Consider the following 17555-nt stretch of genomic DNA (forward strand, 5'->3'; position numbering starts at 1 on the left):
AAATCCACTTTTTCATGTATTTTACATAAGCATGCGTCCCCTCTGTGTAAAGAGATTCTGAAAGTTTCAGGAAAAAAGATTCTCTCTCTTTCTGTCCTGATCCATTTATATAAAAACCTGTCTGAAAATGAGCTGATCAGATTTTGGCCACTTTATGATGTCATAACGATTTTTTGGCTTGTGTAAGGGGCGCCGCCAGGGTTTTTGGGCCCCATGAAAAGATATCACATTGGTTACTTACAAATGTTTTTCTTAATGTTCTAAAATAGTTTGGGCCCCTGTCAGTCACGGGCCCTTAGAATGGTCCTAACTTTTCACCCCCTTACGGCGCCCTGTAACCATTAGCCAATCACCAACCAAGGTAACTCTCTCACCCCTGCAATGAACTGTTTGGTATTTGGAGCCTAACACTTCAGAGACATGTTTGTATATATCTGAGACCTATAATATATTGATGAAAAACAGTATGATAGGAGACCTTTAAGGAAAGAGTGAAATAAATAGAGGTTTCTCACCAAGCTGTGCTCTCTCCCGCTGGACATCCTTGAAGTTGAGTCCGCTGGTCAGTGTGCTCTCGCGGTACCGATGGAGGGCCTCTCGCCTCCCGTTGGTCCCCAGCTCCCGGAGCACGGAGGCTTTGAGAGGCTCGGCCTTCAGACAGTGGGTCCATCCCGAGAAGTCTGGTACCGTCCACTTCACCAAGTCCTCCAGACGCACAATCACCTTCTCAGACACCGCAATTACCTCGTGCTGAAAGGAAGCGGGTGGAATCACAATTACAATCAGAAGCAAATAACGGAAGTCACACAAAAAGCAGCTGTGTCAAAGTCGTGCAGCTCTTACTTTTCCCACAATTTCATGACTCTGAAACAGTTTTGAGGAACAGACACATGTTTTAATGAGCCATTTCAAATCTATTCCCTATGTAAAGAATTTGTAAATTGCTACAGTATCTCTACTTTAGTTATGCCAACATGAGATTCTAATCATACATTTGTACAATATATCTGTAAATTCACCTTTAAGATTTTTGAAATTCACCCATTTACCAGAAATACAGTTAATTTCTACATTATTCCTGACGCTTTGTTTCTCAAATATACATTTTAATCTCAAATCATTTGGACTTTTTCTCTCATTTAAACAACTTTCAGATACTTCTAGGCATTTCTTTCTGACTTGCATGATGTGTGCTGTTTTAAAATATACAAAGTAACTTAATTTTAGAGCTTTTAATTGAATTAACACTAGTTTAGGTTGTTCTTAATGAGTAGTTTTGTTTACAATTATAGCTCTCGTTTGAAGTATGAAACTCGGATTTGTTTTATGTGCATTTCCCCACGCAGTGTGCGACAGTGGTGGAAAAAATGTGCAAAAAACCTTAACTTAAAAGTCACCTATCATGCTATTTTTAGGCAATAGCATAGGTCTCAGATATATAAAAATATATAAAAAACAGGTCTATGAAGTGTTTTGCTCAAAATACCAAACAGATCACCCATTCTAGCCATGCCTCATATCCCTCCATTTCACTTCCCGTTTCAAAAGGGCTGATTTGGGGTATAAAGCTTAAAAAATTATAAAAAATTGATAAAAAAATAAAAAAGGAGTTTATAATTTTTTAAGCTTTATACCCCAAATCAGCCCTTTTGAAACGGGAAGTGAAATGGAGGGATATGAGGCANGTAACAGACAGAGAATCAGCTCTTTTGAAACAGGGCTGAAACAGAGGGGATTATGGGTAATGCTGCAATGATCTGCTTGGTGTTTGGAGCCAAACACTTCAGGGACATGTTTAGTATATATCTGAGACCAATAATATATTGATGAAAAACAGTATCATAGGGGACCTTTAAGCTAAAATATTGTGCTTGTCCTAATAACGGTAATCCAATAACTAACACATTATATTTAAAAGCCCTGAAAACCAACTCCAGCGATAACTTAGTGCAGCCTGTGAGGTGAAACTCAGGGCAGAATGAAACCCCTGCTGCTGCTGCTGGAGAAGCTGCTTGCTGGGAGCGCACAGTAATAATAACTGTATCAACATTTTGATCTCAGGGCGTCTCATCTCGACGTTGGCGGCTGCACTGTAAGAGGACGCTGTTCAGAGAGATTCAATAAATAAATCAATACGACTGACAGGGTTTTGAAAAGTGAAGAGAGGGATATCTCCTTCTGAAGCTGCGGTGCCAAGAGAGTGACAAGAAAGCATTTCAAAGTTCTGTTGGAGTTTATTTAGCTGATTAATCCTTTAGACAAAATGTTCCCAAAGTGCAAGGTGACATCTTGAATGTCCTATTTTGTCCCACAGTCCAATACACAAAGATAGTAGGTAACCTCTGCCAAGGACGTTATGTTTTGGGCTCGATTTGTCTGTCTGTCAGCAGGATAACAGAAACACTACTGGGCTTATTTTGTATTAAACTTTCTGAAAGGGTGAAGCACGGGCTAAGGAAAACCGCATTACATTTTGGATTGAATCTGAATCACGGGAGGGTGCATGTACAAGGTTTTACTTTGGTTTAAATTGTAGAAAATAGAGCATTTGCGTTGCATTCATGTGGGGTCGGAATAATCGGAAAAAAGTATTTCAGACGGGAAAACAGCTATCAATCAGCGTCAGTAATCTTCTTTATGTTGATTCCACATTACTGTGTTTGTTGTCTCAGTAATCTAATCTGATTTCAAACAGAGAAAGACGGAAAATCCCCACATTTCAGATGAGAAGGCAAACGTTTGCATCATGGATTACTTCAACGATTAATCAAAAATGTTGGATGATTTATTCTCAGTGTCAGCCCAACCCTACTGTCTGTGTCTGAATCCTCCTGCTGCAGTAAACCCCACCCGTCTGCTTCATTCAAGCAAAACAAATCAAACACCATTTAACGGAGCGGAGGTCTGCTTCACATCACCGTCTCACACGCTGACTAACATTATTATCTCACGCTTTCTATTCTGTCTGACGGCCGCAGAGCTTCTCTTCGACACGTCTACAGGCCGAGGCCTCTGCACTGCAGCTGCCTGTTTACTCACTGCTCACTGTTTAGGGAGGATTACAGAGCAAACCTGATAATCCTGCAGAGCTGCAACCAGAGATTATTTACACTATTGATTAATCCGCTGCTTTTTTGTTCTAGGTTAGGTCCATTAAGGACAGAAGCCAGTGAGGAATGCCTATTCTACTTTCTAAACTTCTGTAAATGTCTTTTTTGTACGTCCAACACTCAAACATATTCAGTTTAATTTGACATAAAAGCAGGACATTTATATACGAGAGGCTGAAAACAAGATTATGCGTGGAATTACTTTAACTATTAATCAACTTTCAAATAGTTGGTGATTATTTTCTTTCAATTTACTCATAGTTGATGAACTGTTGCAACTCTACTCTGGAGAAACATAGGTGTCCATAAAAGTTGCAGCTTCACCAAGTCCCCAGTTTGAAAAGTGTGTTTGCTCTTGGACTGAAATCGAGATATGTTTGAGGGGATAAAGATACAAGTGGATGCAAAAATATGGACCAAACTCCAGGACACTCTCTCTTTTTAATCTCCACAGCTGAACCTGCAGAACCCATGCTGAGCTGCAGTCTGTGAGCGTGTTACTCTGCAGGACATATGGCTGAGGACCCGTCTGCTAGGCATGGCTCCAGGTGTGTGTGTGTGTGTGTGTGTGTGTGTGTGTGTGTGTGTGTGTGTGTGTGTGTGTGTGTGTGTGTGTGTGTGTGTGTGTGTGTGTGTGTGTGTGGTGGACCCAGATCCACCTCCACATCTTAAGGACACATTAAAGCTGATGAGATGAGACTGATTCTGTGGCTGCAGGCCAATCAGGAGCTGGCACAGCTTTCAGGTGACACACAAACACACACAAACAAACAAACAACAGCAAATTACAAGTAACACAAAATGTAATTAAGCGGTCGAAAAACTATGAAATACTCGGTTCAATTATCACACTTTTTGAGACCAAGTCTAACAATATTCGTCCAAACAAACGAGTCTCTGTATCCAAAGCCGGATTTATCGTCCTTCTGGCCAAAAGCTCCATTGTTGTCCACTGAAACACATATACCAGTCACACTGCTGCACGGGGTGACATGCTCCTTTATTACCATGAACACACACACACACACACACACACACACACACACACACACACACACACACACACACACACACACACACACACACACACACACACTAGTTTGGACTCAATCCCAGCTGCTGCCACATATATTCACCAGAGCACCAAATGTAGATTCATCCACAGCAGAAAATAGACCCTAACATGTCATCTTTTCCTCCTATTAGGGCTGTTTGATCAAAGTGACCAGCTGTTTTGGGGTGTTTTTTAAAACAAATAAGTATATTTTCATATAACTCTGACCTGTTGAATTACATTATCATGTATTGAGAGCTGTGTTTGAGTCTTCTTGATAAATGTAAGTCCAATATTCACTCTCTTTTAGCTCCGTTTTTGGTCTCCACCTATGTCTTTCTCTTAAGCTGCTAAATGCTCCCCTATGATCACCAGCTGCTCTCTCACTGTGTCTGTCTGCTGTTTGCTGCCGAGGAAGACACAAAACATAAAGTTGTGGTCCATAAAAAACAAAAAACAATGAGCTGGAAGAAGCTGAACGCTCTGTATAGCAGCTGAAGGGAACTGCACAGCTGTGTGTTGAGTCTCTCTGGGTTTGCCACCACAAATGACTCCTTTCACATACACATTCAAATGATGTCAGTGTGAAAATATTGATTATAGCTGCTAAGAAAAGATTGATGTCTTCAGCAGGAATGAATGGTCTTAGAGCCACAGACAGAAAAGTGAGAACGTACTGAGAGACGGACAAAAGGCGGAGTTGGTTTTGGTCCTTTCATAAGATGTGTTGATGATAATTATACACATTTACAGCAGCCTTGTCATTTAAGTGGGAAATAAAAGTGCTTCCTAAAAAAAAAATCAGTTTTCAATGTCATGTGAGGTTGCAATGGTTTACAGAACTTGGCAAATGAGGCTTCAAGAAAACCCATATTAACTCGGAGAGCAATATATCATCCATTTTTTAGCTGAAAACAACCCCTGAGTTTATTCTGTTTTCTTTGTTTGTTCATCTATTTATTTATTTATTTGTTGTTTGTTGTTTCGGGATCGCTTTATGGATGTAACTGTCAACAGAGCAAATCAATATCAATAGTATGTGACTACAAATAATGAATACAATGTTTATCCATGAATTATTTAAGGGAAAAAGAGACAATCATACCAGCTTCTCAAGTATTAAAAATAGCTTCTTAATCGTTATCACAAGACTGTTTAAAGACAAATAGATAGACCCGTAAATACAGCGAATAATCAGAAGATGAAAAAAGGTATAATTTTAAATAATCATTATTTGCAGTCCTATCCCATTACTTGTGTAATACATTAATCATTTAAGTAATTTTTCAAGCAAAAGAGCCCAAACCACCAGATTCCTCATTCCCATCAACACCACTGAAAACATATGGAAAGTAGATTTTTTGATGTGAAAAACCGAGAACTTATACTGAGCATTTTTTAAATGTTTAAAGACCAATAGATAAATCCGTTAATTATGAAAATAATCATCAGGTAAATGGATCATTTTAAATAACCGTTAGCTGCAGATGTGATGCATCCTGTGGGCTCAGGTTAACGTGTTGGCTATGGTATCAAACAGAGAGTGTAAAACTCACTAATGGGAAATGTCCAATAGTTTCATAAGAGATCACAGAGGTCTGCCGCGCCTCGTGTAACCCGAGCTGTTTGCAAAGCGTTTACAGGAAGATTATTGAACGTCACTGGCCTGTGGATTTCTAACGCAGCCTGAAAAACCTGAGCAGCAACATCTAGAGTGCAGCGCGTTTATGTATTGAGCTGCGATTGACTGAATGGCAGCCAAATCTAGACGTATAATGGAAGGCCGATCGATGCAGCCCATCTAAGAACGGAAGCAGATATTAGCGTTTGACCTTGGATACCGAGCGGGTTTATAAATACCAGCGGTTTTCTCTCCTCACTAATGCACATTAAAGCTCGGGGCAGCACTGATCTCTCGGTGGGAACGTTCGAATTGAAATTACAGCGTGGAGCAAAAGACAAACAAAAGTGCAGCTAAATATAAACATGAGATGTGGTTCTGCTGCTGCTGTGCGGTTTGCTTTGATGTGCAGAGCTAACGTCACAAGACCTCAGTGAAAATGCCACCAGAGAGAAGCAGCATCTCTTAAAACGAGTCCCATTTCTCCAGAACTCCACTGCTGAAGTCTGACTGATATACGATCATAGAGAAGATGGACTGATGAAAGGTTTCAGTCATTATTCATCACTCCAGCACCGGCTTCCTGTGAATTGAATTGAAATTCTACTGTTGGTTTATAAAACAATGAAACTGCAACCACTATTATTTTACTCAGTAAATCCCTGTTTAGTCTGTAGAACTTCAGAGAATTGTAAGAAAGATATTCATTTAAGTTGAATAAGTAGGTAGCATAGTCCAAGATGAGCACACGACATGTCTTTTTTTGTCTGTAAACCCAAGAATATCTAGCACCCTCTGATATGAAACGGGGAAACAAAGTCGATTCTCACATAAGAGAAGCTGAAACTACAGAATGATTTGAAATTCTTGCATTGAAAAACACTTTTCTACCTCTCACTGCACTGTTGCCTTGTTCACTTATTTTCTTATAAGATTCCTTTTTTTAAATCTATTTTTAAACCATTTTTCTTATTGTCTTGCAGTTATTTTATGTCTCATCGTAATGCATCTATCTCCCATTGCGTAACGCACTTTTAATTGCCTTGATGTGGTTTCACATTTTAAGTATGTGTATACGTTACATGCTACGTGTGGGACAATTAAAGTCATCATTTGTCTTCGTCGACTGTGTGGGTGTTTCTGAGTCAGGGATGCAACTAGCAATGCTCAATTAATCAACCTGTCTATAAAATGTCAAAACATTGGGAAAAATACAATTTCCCAGAGTGCCTATCAGCGCGACGTCCTGATGCATTCAGTTTACTCAGAGAAAAGCATCAAATCGTCACATATGAGAACCTGAAATATGTCTGGACATCCACGAAATCCTGCAGCTCTAATCTAAAGCTCGTTTTTCTTTTAATGCCATATATTTTTTAATCTGACAAACAGCACTAAGCTGCTCAATGAATAAATGTGTCTTAATGTCTGAATGTAAATCCTCTGTAGAGGCAGAGAGACAGAGAGAGCTGCCAGCTGCTTTGTGAGCTGCGGTATTGTCATCATGGTGTTGTCGGGGGGGGGGGGGGAGGTTACCTTGGTTGGTGATTGGCTAATGGTTACACAAGACAAAAAATCGTTATGACATCATAAAGTGGCCAAAATCTGATCAGCTTATTTTCAGACAGGTTTTTATATAAATGGATCAAAAAGTGAGAGAATCTTTTTTCATGAAACATTCAGAGAGTCTTTACACAGAGGGGACACATGTCTATGTATAGAAGACATGAACAAGTGGATTTTGCANTAAAGTGGCCAAAATCTGATCAGCTCATTTTCAGACAGGTTTTTATATAAATGGATCAGGACAAAAAGAGAGAGAATCTTTTTTCCTGTAACTTTCAGAGTCTCTTTCCACAGAGGGGACAAATGTCTATGTATAGAAGACATGCAGAAGTGGATTTTGCATAATAGGTGACGTTTAAGTATTCTTTGTAATTTCCTATTTGTTAGTTATTCGATCACCGTTATTAGGAAAAGCACAATATCTTATTTTTAAGTCGGTTATGATAAGTGATTTGAAGATATGTATTGTTGTATAGTGTGTGTGTTATACCATAACATGTTTAAAATTCTTTACTATAGGAGAATATTTACATGTGGCGTGGAAAATTGAGTACCGGTATTTACTTTAACTGTTGTTGCGTGCCAGTTTTATTAATATCATTCTTAACCTTTAATGTTGGCCTAATTATAACCTATTGTTAGAATTATTTAGTCAATGCAATTGTTGAGCAGGAAATGTGTTTAAATGACAATGGATCTTTTTGACCTGTAACATTTGATTTATTAGAGTAAACGTTTGATATAGATTATTTTCCTTCCAATGATTTTAATTTAAGTAAGTCGTGTTACTCTTGGAAACCAGAAAAGAGTCTTTCTACATTCATGATAATATGTTTAGTTCTATATTCATAAGTAAAGGGTGTCTGATTGTATTATAGTCTACAACTTCTAAAACATAACCCATGCTGAGCAGGCTCTGATCAAGATATCATTATAGTGACTTTGACATTTTAGCTCTCTGTACAAAGTGGGGGTTAATGTATCATTAATTTGGAAAGATTTCAGAAATGGATTTTTACTTTGATTCGGGAAGGAAAGGATTATTTAATTGACTAAATAACAGATTGCTGCGTAGGAGCAGGAACAGCTTGTGACCGCTCACCTGTGAGGAATTCTACCAGGTGTTTGACCCTGATCTGATGTGTGATTTGAATCAAAAGTCATTAGTTGTGTCGTGTAGAGGACAACAGAACACAACATAAAAACAGGGCAGTAAAAGTGAAACATAATTGCTGTGACTCACTCTCATTATGTCGATCTCCCTCCAGAGCAGCAGATGTTTCTTGAAGGGAACCATTTGATTTCTCTAAAGACTGTGACGGTGATAGTTGAAGTTTCCCTCTCTGTGTTTCAGATGAGAACGATGTCTGATGAGACAGAGCAGAGAATGTGTGACGAAGACTTCGGGTCGGACGAGGAAGGAGAGGAGGGAGACGTGGAGTCGTTGATGGAGGACAACAGCAGCGAGCTGGTGGACCGCCTGAGGGAGCTGGAGGTGAGGAAACATTCCATTTTTTAAATTGTTTTATATATGATTTATTTGTGACATTGTCAAGCACAGAAAGCATACATATATACATACATACATACATACATTCATACATACATACATACATACATACATACATACATACATACATACATACATTCATACATTCATACATACATACATACATAGACCCTGACATGTACATGCACAAGGGAGTAAAAGAAACCATTCTACCAGGGTGAACAATACCAGAAAAAAAACAGACCTTAACCACAAAAAACAACACTGAAATAAAATCAAATAAATAATAATAACAACAAACGAAACATATACAAGACATTCTAAGGCATTAATCTTCTCGACGGAAACATTTAAGTTAATTAAATGTGATTTTCTGAGACTCGTAATGCTGCCACGTTGGTACAAAAAATATTTAAAAGTATATATATTTTTTAAATACTTAAACTTTCCTTGTATTTTGGAAGATTATGAAAAGATTTGTTGTTGTGTTGAAAGGAAGTTTTTCTTTTGTTATTTAATTGCATTGTAATGTTTTACATTTAATTTGTCAAAGTCTACCAAATAACATGTGTGCTGAAAATAGTAAAATACCATAACTTGCTAAATAACTATTATTTCTGTTATAATATATTTATTTATTTTTCAGTCCAATATTTCCTTTTTTTAACAGTATCATTGTTTAATAAATATTATTTATTTTATTTTGTACAAATAGGAGAAGCTTTCATGATTACACTGAATGTGTATTTTTTATGATTAAATGTGGTAAATAAAATTCTTTTTTTTTAAATATTTTCCTCACAGGCAGAAAACTCGGCTCTGATGTTGGCCAATGAGAGTCAGAGAGAGGCTTATGAGAGGTGTTTGGATGAGGTGAGTTCATGTTGCAGGATATCATCTTTACAAAAAATACATAAAATGTATTCTCAATTTATTTATTGTCGGTAAAATCCTCTCCTCTCAGGTGGCCAACCACGTAGTCCAAGCTCTGCTGAATCAAAAGGTAACATAAAGCCACACTTCAGTTTCTGTATCTGTATTTTAATTACCTGTATCAGCTGTTGTCTAACTGTGTGTGTGTGTGTGTGTGTGTGTGTGTGTGTGTGTGTGTGTGTGTGTGTGTGTGTGTGTGTGTGTGTGTGTGTGTGTGTGTGTGTGTGTGTGTGTGTGTGTGTGTGTGTGTGTGTGTGTGTGTGTGATCAGGATCTGAGGGAGGAGTGCATCAAGCTGAAGATGTTGGTGTTCGACCTGGAGCGACAGAACCGAGCACTTTGTGAGCTCTTTCAGCAGAAACTGCCCAACCACCCCACGGCTCACTACCAGGTAAATCCACTCATGATTTATCAATGACTGTGTTTCATATTTAAACTAAACTCCTTCCGACTGCTCTAATCAGATACTTCACTATCCTTAAAGTACTACTGCAACAATGTACAAAAAATACTCCATCTGTGTATAGAGTTAGAAATAAGTGAGCTAACCAGATCTCTGTAGCCTCCTTCCATACATCAGCCAATACGTGTTTGAAACACCTGAATTGTTTAACGACCTGTTGGTGTTCAAGTTGCATTATGGGTAATGTAGGCACCAGTTTCTAACGAGGAAAACATCTTTCTCTGGAATAACAAAGACTATATCTATCGTCTTGATGGATAGACATGTATGTATGTTGTTGGCGTGCAAGTTAAGACATAAAACAGTATGTGATATTCTATAATACAAATATTCGTTTTAAAGTTTTAATGTCATAGGTGAAGTTGAAGGTCATTTTAACTACTTTAACTACCAGGTAGTTACATTTATAAGTCATTAAACCCAACTATAAATCAAGGAATCACTATCATGAAAGCACAGTATCATAAAAACATCATACTATAGCATGTCATTAAAAGTCATAACAAAGTCATAGTTTAATGTGTCATAAAACATATGAGAAGTACTGCACTTGACTTACAATGCAAAGTGCACGGCTTTGAGTCTTAATTTGCTTTTTTTTCCACCCCAGTTCGTTCTTTGCAGAGCCAGTCATGTATATCATCTGGGCTTTTCCCTTCTGCTCTATGTTGTATGCCGGGACAATGTAGCTCCTAGTTGTCTGTGTATACAATAACCCGTAGTGTATACAGTGTCGTCATAATTGCATCGTGATTCTCCCGTTGCAGGTCCAGGCGGGACCCCTCCCAGACTACAATGCACAGCTGCACAATGACTCTGCAAAACAGGTGGAGCCTGCACAGACTGAAGCACAAGCCAAGGTGATTATTGCAAAACATCAAGAGTGAAACAGTGGGATTACATTAAACCCTCTGTGTGGGTCCTGTGTGACGTCGTTACAATTTTCTCTGTTTTCCACTATTGTGCTTTAAAAAGCTAATCAGCTCTGCACTCATTTCCTGCACGCACATACTCTAAAGGTCTTAGTGAACTTAATTGTTTAAAGAGGCCCTATTATGCTTTTAGGAGTTCTCCCTATCCTGGATTGTGTTATATATTCTCTCTCAAACACTCCCCCCCCCGGCCTGAAATGCCTCCATTGGAATCCATTGTTTACTTCTGAAACATAATGACACCACTATATCAAACTATCGCTTCTATTGGCTAGCGCTCAAACACATTGTAGGCTAAGCGGCTGGACATCTCTAAGCTGTTGACCAATCACAACAGAGCCGGCCAGCTAACCAATCAGAGCAGACTGGGCTCTGGTTTCAGACAGAGGGTGAAAAGAGGTGCTGCAGCACAGACAGTATGAGAACAATAAAGAGCTTTTTGAACATTAAAGCCTGGAGACATGTCCCAGTAGAGACACTACATAGAAATATGAACCTGGAAATGTGCAGAATATGTCTTCTCTAACATTCACTGAAGCTGCAGCAATGAATTTAATTCTAATTGAAATCTCTTTCTGTCTAAAGGGAAATGGCTACCGCACACAACATGCCTCCCCGGGCCCTCGTGGCCCCGCCACCTCCATGGAGGCCCTCTCTCCCTTCTTCAAGAAGAAAGCACACATCCTGGAGGTCCTCCGCAAGATGGAGGAAACGGACCCTCTGAAGTTCCACCCGTCCACCACCAGTTTGTCTTTCTGCGACTACAGCCAGGTGCTCATGTCCACAGAGGCTGTTTTGGCTACAGCAGCAGACCCCCTCCCACTACCGTGCAAACCCCACCACACACACTGCCACTGCTCCCGCTCAGACACCGACTCACACCAACATGTGAACGGTGACGGGGGAGTGAAGTGTGAGGCGGGGAACACCTGCTGTTTACACTGCAAGAGGAGCCCTGAGAGTCCTCCGAAACCTTGCAACCACGTCTGTAGTCCTTCAAAAGCCCCCCAGAGCCATGTCGTTCCTGCAGCTGCTATTAGCGAATGTCTCAGTAAGAGCAGGACAGCAGAGCCCCCGTCCAAACAATGCACCAAGAATGAAGCCCAGCAGCCACCGGCAGGCGCTGCAGCACGGGTCTCAGTACCAGAACCTGATCAGAGCCTGGAGGTGATGGACGTGGAGCAGGAGAGCTCTGAGAGTCTAAATGTCTCTGAAGAGCTCACCGGCTTCTATCCCACATCACACCTGACCAGTTCTGTGAAGGAAAACGCACAAATCCTCCACAATGACATGGAAACAAGCGACGGTGTTCACAACGGCGTCAGCCCCTCCCTGTCGAACGACCTGTCAGCAGTCCCGGAGAAAGACGTCCCAGATCCGCAGGCTTCTTCCGTCAGGGCCAGCGCCTCCGTGAGCCCCAGCCCGTCCTGCCTCACCGAGATCAAAACCGCCGCCATGAACTCTCCGTCCAAAATGCTCAAGTTCCTGAAGATTCCCACGATGGGAGAGAAGTCCCAACCCTCCACGTCCGCCGTGAAGCTGAGCCCGCAGCTCACCCGCAGCTCCAGGATCCCCTGCCGCACCAACAACTATGAGGTGTACCACTCCCCTGTTCCCCCCCGCAGAGCCACCACCACAGAGAGGTGCCGGCAGCCCCCCCCACCCCCCGCCAGGTCCGAGTCCTACCCGGCAACACACTCCGCCCCGACGTCCCCTCCTCAGTCTGAAGACGTCTGCTCCCCGCCCGTTAAGGAAGTAAGCTACAGCAGCCTCTCAGCGCCTAAAGCTGCTCCAAAGATGGCCGCTCCTTCTTCCACATCCTCCTCCTCACCGAAAATAGCACAGAGGGTCCCTCATTATGAAAATGTCTGTGTCATGTCCAGAGAAGAGGAACCAACACAAGGCCAGAAAAGAACCACGCTTCCATCTCAAACAAAGGGGAACGGCGGTGAGAGGAAGCTCGTCAAGTCGCTGCCAGAAAGTGTCCTGAACCCTCCTCCTCCGCAGAGAAAGGAGTCGACCACTTCCTCGTCCGAGTCCTCGTCAGACGATGAGGACTCGGACAGCCCGGTGTGGGTGAACCAGCACAATCTGCCCGGTGCGTCCGCTCCAGGTAAGCTCACACAGGGAAGACTTAACTTCTCACAGACCAGAGAGAAACAAGAGGTGGATGTGAGGGAGACGCAGAGGTCCGATGTTGCCCAGCAACCGCCGCCTCCTCCTCCTCCAGCCAGGAGGACGGACTCCTCCATCCCTAAGAGGCCTGCAGCGGTGGCAGCGAGGCCCCAGCCGGACTCCAGTCACCACGCTTTCAAAGACAGGCTGGCTGCTCTAGGGAAGCTGAGGAGTTCAGAGGATCTACAGGTGGGTCTGAGGCCGGTGGAAGAGGGCACCTACGCAGAAGAAAGGTGTAAAACAGAGGAGAGGCCGATGGAGCTCCAGAAAGAGGAGCAGAGACATTCAAAATACACCGAGTCGTTGGATAGTAAAAGCAAAGTTAGTAGTGGCGGTTTAAAATACCCGGGGTTGTCTCAGCTGTATGAACACCCTGTGAAATCTACAGCGGTGAAACAAGAACTGTGCGTGACCAAAGCCGAAGGCCCCAAGAGTAAAATTGGTTTGCCGTCCCCTAATGCCGACGCCCCCCAGGTGCTACGCAACAACATCAAATGTCCTGGCTCCCTGAATCTGGCCTATAACCTTAAACCAGTCCCTCACAGCAGCAACAGCCCCAATAAAATCCCCCCAAAGTCACCGTCCAAACCATGCCAGGGCCCGTCCGCCCACAAAGCAGCGAAACCCGCGGAGTCGCCTCGTTACTCGTCTAAATCGGAGGAGAGGACCAAGATCGGCGGGAAAGGGAAGAAGAATCCGATGTTTGGAGACAGCCTGCCGCCTCCTCCTCCCAGACCTCCAACGTCGGAGGTGGAGAAGCCCCCGCCGCCGGCCACCAGCCCGACGTCCGCCATCGAGCAGAAAGTGATGAAGGGCATCGAGGAGAACATGCTGAAGCTGCAGGTGCAGGACCGGGGGCCGCAGCCCACCGAGGTGAAGCAGAAAGCCTCCAACGGCATCGCCAGCTGGTTCGGCCTGAAGAAGAGCAAACTGCCCGCGCTGCGCAAAACGGACGCCACGAAAGTGAATGAGAAGCGGGAGTGGAAGATCAGCATCCCCTCGGTGGGCAGGGACCCTGTGAAGGTGGCCAGCAGGTGTAAAGAAGGAGTGGAGGGCCTGAACATCTCCACGCTGATGGAGAAGGCGGAGGGGCTGCGGAGGGCTCTGGAGGAGGAGAGGGCGTACGTGGAGAGGTCGGGCAGAGGTCACTCCTGCGAGGTGGTGATGGACCAATCTCAGGGACAGCTGGCCGTCATGTACCGTGGGGGACGCTCAGACAACTTCATGCAGCAGCTGCTCAACAGGTGAGGGCCGGCTGGGTAACAAACTGTTCAATTAGAGGAGGAGGAAGACATTTTTTCAGCTTTTAAAATATGCTTATTTGATCTACTCCTCTAGCTTGGCTGAAAGAAAAATAAGCGTATTTACGATACAAGATGTTAACTGATATTAAGTTATGAGGGATAAACCCCTTGAGATGAACCACCCAGTTTTCAAGGGGTTCCTAATATATAGTACAAACAGCAAGACAGTCAAGAGTTCACCAAAACTAAATGACAAAACAAAATCAGGTCACATCCTACAGACAAGACTACTACTTAAACATAACCACTATATGGCCACAGAGAGGCCATGAACAAATACATTTGCCCTGCTCTGCAATGAACTGCAAATAAATAAGAACAATTTATAATTATATTAAAATACGAACAATGTATGTTACGATACGAGAAGATATGATTTGAAACATCGATAATGACAAATATTTAAGACAAGAAACAAGAAAACAAACAGATATTAAAATAATATCACTGAACACCGTTAAATCTAATCTGGGACTACATTCGGTATTCATACCCAAAAACACTTCTGATAATACTGCTAACGCCACCATTTAGTTTGGTTGAGTTTCGACATCCTTACCGAGATGTTATCTGTGTGTGATAAATGCAGAGTGGACGGGAACGAGATGATCACCGTGCCGCAGCGCCGGCTCTCCTTCGACTGTAAGACCTCGAAGCCGATGTTTTGTCAGCAGGGCGACGTCATCAGTCACACCACCAGTCGAGACGATATGGAGAAGGTACATCAGGTTTTACACTCTACACTATTCAGTTCCCCTCAGACTGACACAAAGACAAGATTATACATTTTCAATATTGATCAAAACCAAATAATGCACTTTCATTGAATGCATTTAGCACAAATTCAAGGTCTTGGATTTTTTCCATCGAATGCAACTCTATTATTTTTTGCAACTTCATCACAGAGAGGAATACATATTTATTTAATTCACTTTTATTATTGAACACAATACAATAATTCATCCACTTCCTGTCCAGTGAAAACCATTTCTCTCCAAAAGAGTGTGATTTTGAAAGTTGGTGGTAAACTAGACGATGACGTTTTTCCTAATTTGTTGAGAAAAGTCTCCTTCCTTAGGCAAACTAGTTAAAAACCCTCTTGGATTGGACGTAGAATGCATCTTCTCTACGCTGAAAACACGGCTGTTTTTCAGAGAAACTCGTAAAAAATGTACTTTTTAGTGAGGCATGATTCTTACTTAAGACAACAGGCTGCACAAATATGAAGAACTTATGGAATTTGATGCAATATCTTAAATTAAACTTCCTAACAGTATAAAAAAAAGGGGTTAAAATCAGCACATCTTTAAACATCTGCAGCATCAAAAGGCATCGTGCAGCAGCTATCTGAAATCCACAAAATCCTATAACAGTGAAACGCAGACAGGTAGAATTTGACTACATAATTAGTACTTTTCCTCTTCATACTTAAAATATATAAGGTTCTATAAACTTGTATGCCTTTACTTAAGGAAGGTTTTGAATGGAGGACTGTGACTTGTAGTGGAGAACTTTCAAAGTGTGTTGTGAGTACTGAAAGATCTGAATACTTCTTCACCACATGTGAGATGTGTTCACTTTCACGCCTAACCTTGGCTTCTCCTCTGTTGGATTATTCTCCTGCACGCTGATGTGGAGAGCCGCCGTTCGGCACACTCACTCCTCCATCTGCCGCTTTGTTGTTCTTTCATGCAGGGATCAGACAGAATCGGCAAGATCACATCAGATGAAAACCTCGCCGATTCAGTTCACTCCCAACACTTCGCAGGTAAGAAAGCGAGTGTGCCAGGATTGAATCAGAGCAAAGAAATATCACACATTCTTTGGAGTTTACGAGTGTTAGGACCTTGTGGAAGATCAAACCAGACCTGGGTGGAACTGGTCTGGAAATAGATGAATGAAAGTGTAGAGAAATTCACAGGGTGAGACATTTGTTAAAGTACTATCACAGGAACACATGGAACACATCACAGCAGAGTGTACTTAAGTTTAATTTCAAGGACCTTTTACTTAGTGTTCCCATTTTAAGCTACTCTCTAATTGTACTCTACTTCATTATAAGAGGCCCTATTATACTGAAACGCCTATTTCGCAGTCTTTTATTTAAGTCAGTAACATAGGGACATCACTATGTAACACTCGCAATTCTATTGGCTAGTGCTCCAACACATAGTTTGTGATAGGCTAAGGGGTGGGACATCGGTTGGCCAATCATAACGGACCCAGGAGCCCCTTGAAAACGAGATGGTCCATCTCAAGGGGTTTATCCTAATAAATACATTTGAAATAAAGCAGAGCCAGCTGCCAATATATTCCTATAATAAATTAATTCAATTCTTTAAAAACATAGTTTAAGGAATATCACACTGTGGTATTACGTTGTCCCCCTCAGTAAAGGATGTGAGTATTTCTTCCAGCACTTTAAATCTGCATCAATCCATGAGGGGTTTAACTGAAACCTAATTTGCATATTGAGGGGGAAATTAATTGTCTCAGACTTTGATTAGCATATCAAAGGTAAGTAAAGGAGGCCACGCCCCCGAGGAAAATCAACCCTCAGGCAAAGCTGGAATAAATCATGTGGAATTCAACACATTTATTTCTTAATTGTGCCTTTTTATTTTTGTCCTTAAAGGTCCCCTATTGTACTGTCTTTCATCAATATATTATAGGCCTCAGATATATACAAAACATGTCTCTGAAGTGTTTGGCTCCAAACACCAAACAGATCATTGCAGCATCCCATAATCCCCTCTGTTTCCAAAGTGCTGATTCTCTGTCTGTTACTTTAGATGAAAATAAGGAGCCCCTCCCCACGCCCCTCTGAGAGACATTTGGTTACAAAGAACTCAATGGTGCTCTAGGAGGAGATTCAGGTGATAAGGGGG

General features: G+C 41.8%; 3 protein-coding genes across 3 annotated transcripts in view; 2 read left to right on the forward strand and 1 right to left on the reverse strand.

Moving 5' to 3' along the window:
* The window catches only part of ptpn9a (protein tyrosine phosphatase non-receptor type 9a), a 411924-nt gene that overhangs the window by 282785 nt on the left and 111584 nt on the right, over nucleotides 1-17555 (forward strand). The gene's annotated exons all lie outside the window — the stretch shown is intronic.
* Nucleotides 1-17555, reverse strand: part of arid5b (AT-rich interaction domain 5B) — a 95983-nt gene that overhangs the window by 67975 nt on the left and 10453 nt on the right. The window contains exon 3 of the mRNA XM_010793955.1: nucleotides 516-750. Within this exon, the coding sequence (XP_010792257.1) occupies nucleotides 516-750 (235 nt within the window). The remainder of the gene's footprint in view (nucleotides 1-515; nucleotides 751-17555) is intronic.
* Nucleotides 8711-16647, forward strand: nckap5l (NCK-associated protein 5-like). The gene is made up of 8 exons (XM_010793954.1): nucleotides 8711-8846; nucleotides 9666-9734; nucleotides 9826-9864; nucleotides 10065-10184; nucleotides 11024-11116; nucleotides 11774-14607; nucleotides 15257-15386; nucleotides 16363-16647. Exons 1-8 carry the CDS (start codon nucleotides 8715-8717, stop codon nucleotides 16558-16560), a joined length of 3615 nt encoding a protein of 1204 aa, XP_010792256.1. The 5' UTR covers nucleotides 8711-8714; the 3' UTR covers nucleotides 16561-16647.

The sequence above is a fragment of the Notothenia coriiceps genome, unplaced genomic scaffold (genome assembly GCF_000735185.1).
Source record: "Notothenia coriiceps isolate Sejong01 unplaced genomic scaffold, NC01 NC01_scaffold00037244, whole genome shotgun sequence".
In the NCBI taxonomy this organism is placed as follows: Eukaryota; Metazoa; Chordata; class Actinopteri; order Perciformes; family Nototheniidae; genus Notothenia; species Notothenia coriiceps.

What these genes read in the sequence shown, in the direction of transcription:
- nckap5l (XM_010793954.1), top strand. Translation starts at nt 8,715, where the DNA reads ATGTCTGATGAGACAGAGCAGAGAATGTGTGACGAAGACTTCGGGTCG. An exon ending in ATGAGAGGTGTTTGGATGAG is followed by an intron (nt 9,735 to 9,825) that starts GTGAGTTCATGT and finishes CTCTCCTCTCAG; the next exon opens with GTGGCCAACCACGTAGTCCA. An exon ending in GTCGAGACGATATGGAGAAG is followed by an intron (nt 15,387 to 16,362) that starts GTACATCAGGTT and finishes TCTTTCATGCAG; the next exon opens with GGATCAGACAGAATCGGCAA.